Below are 10,976 nucleotides of genomic sequence, written 5' to 3' on the forward strand. Positions count from 1 at the left end.
GGGGGGAGATCATCTGTTGCATGCTAGCTTAGGACTACCTTACTGTTGGGGGGGGGGCGGGTTGCATGAGACAAGCGGACTGCTACTTCAGTAGCATATTTCACTAGCGCATCTGTATTGCGCGCTGCTAGTTTTGCTCTAAATCAGTGCCGACAGTTGTCGAAGGGGGGGTAAAGAACATTTGGTAGGCAGGGCACTTGATTCTGTTGACAAGGTAGGGCACTCTCCTTGGATAACAGTAGGAGAAATACGGTACAGGCTTTAGGTCTGATTTTTACACTACTTTATTAGTATTACATTGTTTTATTGTTTTTGTTCTTTTATCCTATTAGTTGCTTTTATTTTTTTTTCTGATTCTGTTTTTGTCCCCCATTGCAAAGCAAAGAAGGTGAATGAGAAATACCCTTCATTTGTGCATACTGTGAGCAGGATAATTTGAAAAATAAGTGACATACTGACTTCCATTTTGGTGTGTCTACATCTAGGCTCAAGAAACATCACTATCAAAAACTGGGTTGCCAAGTCAAAATCTAAAATGATTATATTGGTTAAAAGTATGGTTTTCTCAAATGATTGTGGTGGCCCTTGAGGTGGCCATAGATTAATCTATGGTGGACAAGACCACCACTGGTCACTCCCTGGCTCTAGAACTGCACCTGGTAGTGGATAAATATGCTCCCTCTACTCTCAAGGATCCATCACTCTGATCTGCCTTGGATAAGAAGAAGAAATAAAAACCAACTTCCCTCTGCTCTTCTACACAGTTTAACTCCTACCCACTTGAATATATAGTACCAAAAATATTAAGGTTTACTTGTATTCACTGTTCACTTTAATCCAGAAAAGCACTCATCTCAAAAACTATAAACATTCACTACTCAAATACCTCAGCAACGGGGGACATTGGTACACTGCTTGTTACTGTATTATCATCATTGGCATCAGAAGCATTTGTAATGTAGGGGGACACAATGGTGTGTGTGTGTGTGTGTGTGTGTGTGTGTGTGTGTGTGTGTGTGTGTGTGTGTGTGTGTGTGTGTGTGTGCGTGCGTGCGTGTGTGTGTGTGTGTGTGTGTGTGTGTGGTGGAGGTGGGGGGGTCTGGGAGTCCTCCCTAGAATTTTTTTTAATTCAATTCAATTCATCCATCCATCCATTTTCTTTACCCGCTTGTTCCATTTTGGGTCACGGGAGTCGCCGGTGCTCATGTCCAGCAATCACTGTGCGAGGGGCGGGGTACACCCTGGACGGGTCGCAAGTCCATCACAGGGCCACATAGAGACAAACAAGACAAACAACCATTCAGTCTCTCACTCACACCTAGGGACAATTTAGAGTTACCAGTCAGCCTAACATGCATGTTTTTGGTCTGTGGGAGGAAACCGGAGTACCCGGAGAAAACCCACGCATGCACGGGGAGAACATGCAAACTCCACCCAGAAAGGTCCCCGGACCGGGGTTTGAACCAAGGACCTGCTCGCTGAGAGGCAGCAGCTCTACCAGTTGTGCCACCGTGCTGCCAATTCAGTTTATTTATATAGTGCCAAATCACAACAAAGTTGTCTCAGGGCACTTTACAGGAACATTCACATACATAAAAGCCAATTGGTAAACTTTTCTATCTAAGGAAGTAATTAAGTTAATAAAGTTGATGCCATATCCTGCATTCTGGTGTATTTTAATGGGTTGTTAAACATATACGTTTACCTACATAAGAAAGCAAAAGCATAAGTGGGCAAGACACTGAACCCCTCATTGCCTCCGATGTGTGTCCCATCGGTGTTTGAATGTGATAAAGCACTGATTAGTCTCTTTAGATTGATTTGTTCCATTAGCTTTGTAGAGATGTAGTAGAGTGCTATATGAATGGGTAAATGAGGACACAGATTGTAGTGGAAAGTGCTTTGAGTATCTTGATCAGATAGAAAGGTGCTATATACTGTAAGTACAGTCCATTTACCATTTAAATTCTTGATTGAATAACTATTTTAGAGAACATGGCACAACAAGAAGAGGTCTGACCAACAGCTCTCCTTGTGTGAATAAACACACTCCGCTTCTCTCACGCATCCTAGCCCCTACCCAACCCCGCGTCAAAAACTGCCAGAACGAATGTAGCATTAAGCTAGCGACAAGCAATACAGATTAGAGGATGACATTTTTTCGGGAGTATCGCCGGTCACGTGATTCCGGCCAGATTCCGGCGGGACTGGAGTCAACCTCATTATAACTCACGTGGCCGGGACATGACCAGACTGAAAGCTAACGGGAGCAGACAGGAGCGGGAACTGACCAATAACCAAAAAGGAAAATGAAAAAAAAAAAAAAAACACGGGCGCAGCTATTTTGTAGTTTTCTTTCAGTAAGCCTTCACTTTAACACAAGTCAAAAGAACTACATTTCCCAGGAGTCAACTGTTGAAGCCGTAGCTTTTCACTGAGAGGGGGAGGAGCAGCGAGCGAAGCGCCGAGTAACTGAAAATTGTTTGCAATACAAGGTAAAAAGTAACTGTCTGTCTATTAAACTCACAGAACAGGCAGGAAAGTGTCAAATAAACCTGAACTTCATAAGAGTTGTGTTGGTGCTGAGCTGCTTTAAACTTTAGTCTCAGCTGTGAGGAGCTGCTTTGTTTACCGTCAGTAAATGAACAGACTTAAACAGTGCATTTTTCTCCACCTTGTCCCTTTTAATTAAAAAATTATGCTCTGCTTTGTTATGTGGGTTTTTAGGTTAAAATCTTCATTATCTGTTGCTATTTGTAATGTAAAAAAAAAAAAACCCGAACTCTTCCTGGTTAAAGTGCACGCATTCTCCGGTAAAAATATCCCAGATTTTATATGAAAGGCTGGTTACATATACATTATAATAACTGTTATTGTAGGGGGGACATATTGGTGTGAGGTCTGTGGGTCCTCCTCCATAACTTTTTTAATAAAGTAGCTGCTATTTCTTGCATTCTGGTGTATTTTAACAGGTTTTAAAACATCTATGTTTACCTACATAAGTAAATCCTTTATTCAATAACTGTTTTATAAAGCATGGCACAAGAAGTAGCACTAAGCTTTTTGTTTGTCTTTAATTTAATTTAATTTTTCTACCTAACACAGGAAGCTGTTAGCTCTGGAAGCAAGCTGTTAAACAGCTTTGGACACAAAGATCCTTGTCACACACTTCAAAAGAGCAGGTAAGATACATATAATCTTGTAATCTCTGCCTGGTGAGGCTGCTTAAATAATTATAAAATATGATAAGTGAAATAAATAAAGAAAAATTGAGCTTCTGTAATTTATAATTGCAAATGTCACATTTTCTTAACTTAATTTCAATCGTAAATCTCTTGTTTTTGATAAAATATTTTTTTTCCAAAAGAAAGGGCAACAAATTGTAGTTTGTAATCACTGTAACCCTATTTTGACTCGTGCACTGTCGTCTTTCACTTTTAGGTTACACAAGGCTCTGGACTGGTCCAGCTGTGGAGAGATGAGGTGGAACACCAGACCTGCAATGCTCCAGTCTGTAAATGATGCTTTGAAGTCTGGGAAGATGCACGATATCCTGCTTCGCCCAAACAAGCTCGTTACCTCGACCACATAGACTGAACTTCTTGAGGACGTCGTCCAATGTATAATAATGCCTTTAAACATTTTTATTTGTTGAGTTCTCTGCTTGGTACATTATTTTTCTTTTTTTGTTTTTGTTTGTTTGTTTAAACAATTTAAAACATGACAGTAATGTCACTGTTTAAAGGAAACAATTGCTCAATAAATTAGTAAAATGCAACTTGTTATGTTTGTGTTCTTTCATCTAAGGTAGACATGGTGGGACACATGTACTGGTTTTGATTTTTGTTTTTACTGTAACTGACTTTCAAAAGAGCTAGAAACAGGGACTCAGCAGCTGATCCTCCGTAGAAAAATTATATGGACTGCAGGCCATGGATTATTTGTTTTATGATATTTAGTGAAGGTTTTTGTTTGGATTAAGTAAATAAATGTCTCTATTTCACCACAGATGAACTGTTCCTGTTGCCATATCATTTGAAATAAAACTGCACAACACAAAGTAATTTAAACAGGAATGGGTAGAAGATCAGATCAAATCAAATTCAATGTATTTCCTAAAAATTAAATGAAAAACAGGAGCAGGACAGGAGTGGGAGTGATTCTGAACAGGAGCAGGACAGGAACAGGAATCGTGTTACCAGGAGTGGGACAGGACAGGATTAATTTTTTTTTACTCTGGACCAGGATTGGGACAGGACAGGATTTTTTCTGTGGGACCAGGACAAGACAGGAGTGAAAATCCACTCCTGTGTCATCCTCTAATACAGATGTGTTAGCTAAGATGCTACAGACGTAGCGCTCTGCTTGTCTCACACATCCTAATCCCCACCCCCGTCAACAACGGCCAGCACTAACGTGGCGCTAAACTAGCACATAAAACGTTGGTTACGTACTGTAACTCCAGATTCTATGAGTATAGATGTAGCCCTTTAAGCTTAAAGGGCTACATCTATACTCATAGAATCTGGAGTTACAGTACGTAACCAACGTTGTAGGTAACCAGGAAAACCCAGAGTGGATTTAATTGGTTTCTGTATTCTCCTATTAATCAAGTGGAATGAATTAGTTCGCAAAGAAATACAGTAGAAACAGCGCTGGGTGAATTACTGTTTCATGGTAAATGTGGGGGGTTCAAATAAAAAAAAAAAAATTAATATGGGGAGACACATGTCCCCTTCACATATAGTTGTTGCAACGCCTATGATTAGCAACAAGCACTTTGTAACTTTGGTTTTGAAAGGTGCTATGTAATAAATTTGAACTCATTTTGACCAATTCATACTTGTTCTTTTCTTTGTAAGTAGGAGTCTGACTTACAGTACATACACCTTAAACTTTAAACTTGACTTCTGAGTTGTATCAGTTAACTCTTACACTCCGTTACTCATATACATGACTTCTTCATTGAACTTCTGTCTCTAACAATCCAGCCTTACTCTAGTTAATCACATTTGTTTTCTTTAAAGCAGAGCATGAGCATTCATTATATAGGTGAACATGGAAATACTGTATCTTAGTGTTTTGTAAAGTGAAATGGTGGGCGGTTTTTCAAAGAACAGTGATCTTTAATTACATTTGAATAATAAAGCTGTGAAGAAATGATGAAACATAAATTTTCTGTCTCGGTCAGTGGTGGTTGTGCTAGTACCTCTTACAGTGAGCTGTCCATGATGCAGCCCATCCACAATGATGATTCGAACAGCTTTCATGTTGTCGTTATCAACAATTTGGAGCTGGTCCCATGTTATTGGACGAGACTGACCCTCTAGGAGGCTCAGACCTGCACATTAAAAGGCGGTTAGGAAACGTGCACATATAAAGATTTTCTGTATTTTGTAAAACCATGGCTTGTTCTGGATTAAATAAAAAATGATTGAGCGCCAAATTTTAAAATGTTATGACATCTTTACATTAGGCCAGATTAATTTGTGTGTGTGTGCGTGCGCGCGCGCATGCATGTGTGTTTGTGTGTGTTTTAGCAAAACATCCATCCATCCATTATCTTTTACCCGATTCTTCCATTTTGGGTCACGGGGGTCGCCAGTGCCCATGTCCAGCAATCACTGTGCGAGAGGCGGGGTACACCCTGGACAAGTAGCAAGTCCATCACAGGGACACATAGAGACAAACGAGACAAACATTCACTCTCTCACTCACACCTAGGGACAATTTAGAGTTACCAATCAGTCTAGCATGCATGTTTTTGGTCTGTGGAAGGAAACTGGAGTACCCGGAGAAAACCCTCACATGCACGGAGAGAACATGCAAACTCCACCCAGAAAGGCCCCTGGACCGGGATTTGAACTGGGGACCTGCTCGCTGAGAGGCAGCAGCTCTACCAGTTGCGCCACCATGCTGTCCGTGTTTTAGCAAAACATCTCTTGAACAATTAGACAATTTCTATTAAAACGGTTTAAAAGCAATCAGTGGATATGTTTGACTTAACAGCTTTTGAAATCAACCCAAGTTAAGATGGCTGCCACCAGCCAATTGATCTTAATACACCCCCAAAATGTGTATTACTGAGTCCATTTTACAACTATTTAACTAAAATTGGGCTAAAATTTAAAATTTAACATTGTAGTAACTGTTATTAAGTCACAACACAAATTTTAGGTAGCCTAGGGGAACCTTTGGGCCTTCAGAGAAGACCTAAAAAATGAGTAAAAATAAAATGTTATATTAAAACTTTTTATATATTGTTTATTTTTTACTTTAAAATTTCAGTGCAGTTTTTCTTTTTTTTTCCTTTTTTCAAAAATTTCTAATTATTAATAATTAACTAATAATAGTAATCTAGTCATTGGAAGCCATGTAAGCTCCCTGAATATTATGTCACATGCTTGAAGTTATTCGAACGTACTGTAAAATGTTATTTGTTCATCTTTCCATCTCACAGATTTTTTTTTTCTCCTTTTGTAAAAGATACAGACAGTAAACTGTTCAAAGTATTTTTACAAAGTCTTGTGCTCAATGCTAAAATGGAGATGGATGGGTATGTCTGAGTTTTAAAAAATTGTAAACGTAATACAGCCAAACTAATAAGTCAGTGAAGCTCTGTGTGTGATTATATGTATTTTTTAACAGTATAAATTTATTCTTAATTCTAAAAAGCCATATAATCAATCAACATGAGCGAGCTGACTTACCCATGTTCCAGGAGACTCTTGGTGCATTTGTGTCTGCATTTCTTACAGAAGTGTGAACGGTCATTGATGGACTCCTCGCAAAGAAAAAATCATAAACCTCAAATTCCACCTGTTGGGAAAATACAGTTTTAAATATACTGGTGATATCACAAATTGAATAGTTAAAATATGGAGGAAAAAAGTTCACTAAAGAGATAGACTACCTCATAATTACTACGTTGAGTGTGTGAAGAATTTGGAGGTTGGTACCCAATGAGCATGTCATTGAGATCAAGCCATGTGAAGGAGAAAACTGGACGTGTGTGGTCAGAAAGATGGGTAATAAAGCCTTCCTTGGGGGGGTTGGTGATGTTAAAAACAAGAAGCTGTTTGGGAGTTTCCTCGTCTTCAGCATCCAGTGTAGCCGTGGAAAGTGGAGTGAGGATGAATTGATCTACTTCCAGGATAAACATGGACATGAAGGATGGTTTGGGGGGCTGGTTGGGCATTCCACCGCCAATCCTCACAGGAATCCAAGCCTGCTCGGACTAAAAAAAAATTCAGAATGAATGAAAAGTTTATAGAGTTACATAAAGTCTCAAAATCAGACCTAAAGCAAGTCAAAAGACTCAGTAATCCATCTATCCATCCATCCATCCATCCATTATCTTTTACCTGCTTCTTCCTTTTCGGGTTGTGGGGGTCACTGGTGCCCATATCCAGCAGTCACTGTGTGAGAGGTGGGGGACACCCTGGACAGGTCTCCAGTCCATCACAGGGACACATAGAGACAAATGAGACAAACAACCATTCACTCTCTCACTCACACCTAGGGACAATTTAAAGTTGCCAATCAGCCTAACATGCATGTTTATGGTATGTGGGAGGAAACTGGAGTACTTGGAGAAAACACACGCATGCACAAAGAGAACATGCAAACTCCACGCAGAAAGGTCCAAGGCCAGGATTTGTACTGGCGACCTTGTCACTGAGAGTCAACAGCTCTACCAAATGAGTCACCATGCCACCCTGACTCATTAAGATATAAGAACTAGAAAGTTCTAGGAGTAACTTTTATCTGGATTGCCATGTTAAGGCCATTTTCAAATTTGATTTGACTGTACTACATGTTGGAGTTCGCTCTAAGCTACCTCCAGACAAAATTTCAGCTCAATGTAAATGGAATGGTAAATGGACTCTACTTACTGTATATACCAACTTTCTATCTTATCAAGATACTCAAAGCTCTTTACAACACAATCTGTTCTCTCATTTACCCATTCATACAGCACTCTACCATACTTATACAAAGACTAATCAGTGCTTTATCACATGCATACACTGATGGGACACACATCAGATGTAATGAGGGGTTCAGTGTCTTGCCCATGGACACCTCAGCATGTGACTACTGGTGGAATCAAACCCCCAACTTCCCCATTGGAGGATGACTGCTCTAAACACTCAGCAAAACTGTGGTTCAGCCCAATATGTGTAGTAAGTTGTCTTCCATATTATTTGCCAAGAAAGTTCACCAGTGTTATTTTGGCAACCGTTTGCATTCCACTCTATGCTATTGCCAAGACTGCTTGTGATGTCATCAGCTCAGTGGTTGCTAAGCTACAGACACAATAACGTAGTGCGTTTGTGGCAATATTGGGTGATTTTAATCATGTCTCACTCTTTGCTACACTTCCGACATTCTAACAGTTTGTCAGCTGCTCTACCAGATAAAACAAAATGCTGGACTTGTTCTATGCAACTGTCAAGGATTCATACATCATTAAAGCAAGACCGCCTCTTGACAAATTGGATCACAATCTAGTGTTTCTCTGCTCAAACTATAAACCCCTTGTTCAGAGACAACCTGTAATAAAGAAAACAGTGAGACAATGGTCAATGGAAGTTGAAGAAGCCCTGTGGGGTTGTTTTGAGGCTACAGACTGAGATGCACTGTGCCAACCACATGGAGAGGACATCAATGCCATGACTGAGTGTGTGACCAACTATATAAACTTCTGTGTAAACAACACCATCCCCACCAGAACAGTGAGATGCTTCTCCAATAACAAACCCTGGATCACCACTGACCTGAAGGAATTGCTAAACCAGAAAAAAGAGCCTTCAGGGAGAGAAGCAGGGAATTATTGAGGAGTACACAGAAGCAACTAAAAGTCGAGACAGGAAACAGCAAGGAGGTGTATTAGAAGAAGCTGGAGAGCAAACTCAAGCAGAACAATATCAGAGAGTTGTGGTCAGGGATGAAAAAGATCACAAGCTTCAAGCAGAAGGAGGATCAGAAGGATGGAAGCCTGGACAGAGCCAATGAACTGAACACGTTCTTCAATAGGTTCAGTTCAGGAACAAGCTCAGCATCCTCCTCTCTTGCCCACAGCCAAACATACATACCACCCTCCTTTGACCCAAGGCTGTCCTGTCACACCTTAAATATTTTATTCACCACCTCATTCATGGACCCTTCTTCTTCTACATGTTGGTCTTCAATCAAATCAGAAGATGCTGATACCTCCTTTGCCTCCCCCCTCTGCGTCTCTAGAAGTCAGGGGAGGAAGCAGCTGGAAAGACTGAACCGAAATAAAGCTGCAGGTCTAGATGGTGTCAGTCCCAGAGTCCCGAAGGTCTGTGCAGAGCAGCTCTGTGGGGTTCTGCAGCACCTCTTCAACCTTAGCCTGACACAGGAGAAGGTTCCAGTGTAGTGGAAAACCTCCTGCCTTGTTCCAGTATCCAAGAAAACTCACCCATCAGTCCTCAATGACTATAGACCTGTTGCCCTGACATCCCATATCATGAAGGTCCTAATGTAGAGATGGTACTTTTCTGTGGCCCGGTTTGTGTCTGTGTTCCCTCGTGCTCCCTCATTAGTTCCATTGTTGCCACCCATGTCTCGTCCCAGCTGTTTGTTATCACGTCTCGTCTCTGTATATAAGCCGTCTGTTCTGTCTTGTTCGTTGTCGCGTCGTATTCATTGGGTCTCCTGTGTCTTCCCCTGAGTCTTCCTGGTTCCTCGAGTCCCCTGAGTCCTCCTGAGTTTCCCGTGCCTCCTTCCTATGTTCATGTAAGTTTTGCTGCCCCGTCAGCTTGTTATTTTGTACTTTCATTTATCATTAAATTCCTATTTTTGTATTTCTGCCGAGTTGAGTCCCTGTTCTGCACTCTGGGTTCGCTCCTGACCACAAATCCTAACATTATGACGCGACCAGACTAGAACCCAGCGGGCAGGGTCTCTCTCGGCAACACTCACCTTTTTTCTTTTTTCCTCCTCGAGCCAAGATGGACGAGCTCCACTCCGTCCCTGTCCTTCCGCCGTCCCACTGCCGCCGTAGTGGCAGAAGACTGTTCCGGAGGCAGTCTGCGGCGACCGGCCCGGTCTCGTCGGCCGAGCAGAACTTTAGAGCTGGTTCCGGTGTTTCTGTGGGAGCGGGGTCCACCGCCTCACCTTCCAGGTTTCCAGTGGGAGTGAGATCCAGCGTCCCGTGGGAGCTCCGGTCCACTCCTGTTCGGTTCGGTGAGTCCGGTCCAGTTGACGTTACAGGGGCGGGTTCCGTCGCCTCACCTTCCAGGTTCCTGGTGGGGGCGGAATCCGGCCTCTCACCGCCACTCCGCGCTGCGGCTGTTCGACCCAGCCTGGCCGTACCTCCGGAGCTTATTCCTAGTGACTCCGTGGGGGCGTGTTCCACCACCTCACCTTCCAGGTTTCCGGTGGGGGCGGCACCCGTCACCACACCTACACATAAAGACATTCCCTTTTTTCACTCCTTTTTACCTGAGGAGATTTTTCAAGTTAATCAGACCCTTTTTGATTTTTCTCCCCAGGTCGCCTCGTCTCCTGCTGCACACTCCAAGGTCCCCTCGTCTCCTGCTGCACACTCCAAGGTCCCCTCGTCTCCTGCTGCAACCTCCAAGTTCCCCTCGTCTCCTGCTGCAACCTCCAAGTTCCCCTCGTCTCCTGCTGCAACCTCCAAGTTCCCCTCGTCTCCTGCTGCAACCTCCAAGTTCCCCTTGTCACCTGCTGCAACCTCCAAGTTCCCCTCGTCGCCTGCTACAACCTCCAAGTTCCCCTCGTCGCCTGCTGCAACCTCCAAGTTCCCCTCGTCGCCTGCTGCAACCTCCAAGTTTCCCTCGTCGCCTGCTGCAGCTCTCCAGGCTTCCACGCAGTCTGCTGCAGCTCTCCAGGCTTCCACGCCGTCTGCTGCAGCTCTCCAGGCTTCCACGCCGTCTGCTGCAGCTCTCCAGGCTTCCACGCCGTCTGCTGCAGCTCTCCAGGCT

The 10,976-nt window shown here is 42.7% G+C and overlaps 1 protein-coding gene across 1 annotated transcript in view; it reads right to left on the bottom strand.

The window, feature by feature from the left end:
- The window catches only part of LOC119414476 (FRAS1-related extracellular matrix protein 1), a 19,069-nt gene that overhangs the window by 2,576 nt on the left and 5,517 nt on the right, over window positions 1–10,976 (bottom strand). The window contains exons 5-7 of the mRNA XM_037681569.1: window positions 6,914–7,237; window positions 6,711–6,819; window positions 5,210–5,341 (exon numbers count right to left, since the gene is read on the bottom strand). Coding sequence (XP_037537497.1) covers window positions 5,210–5,341; window positions 6,711–6,819; window positions 6,914–7,237 — 565 coding nt within the window. The remainder of the gene's footprint in view (window positions 1–5,209; window positions 5,342–6,710; window positions 6,820–6,913; window positions 7,238–10,976) is intronic.

Source organism: Nematolebias whitei, chromosome 1 (assembly GCF_014905685.2).
Source record: "Nematolebias whitei isolate Nwh7 chromosome 1, NemWhi1, whole genome shotgun sequence".
In the NCBI taxonomy this organism is placed as follows: domain Eukaryota; kingdom Metazoa; phylum Chordata; class Actinopteri; order Cyprinodontiformes; family Rivulidae; genus Nematolebias; species Nematolebias whitei.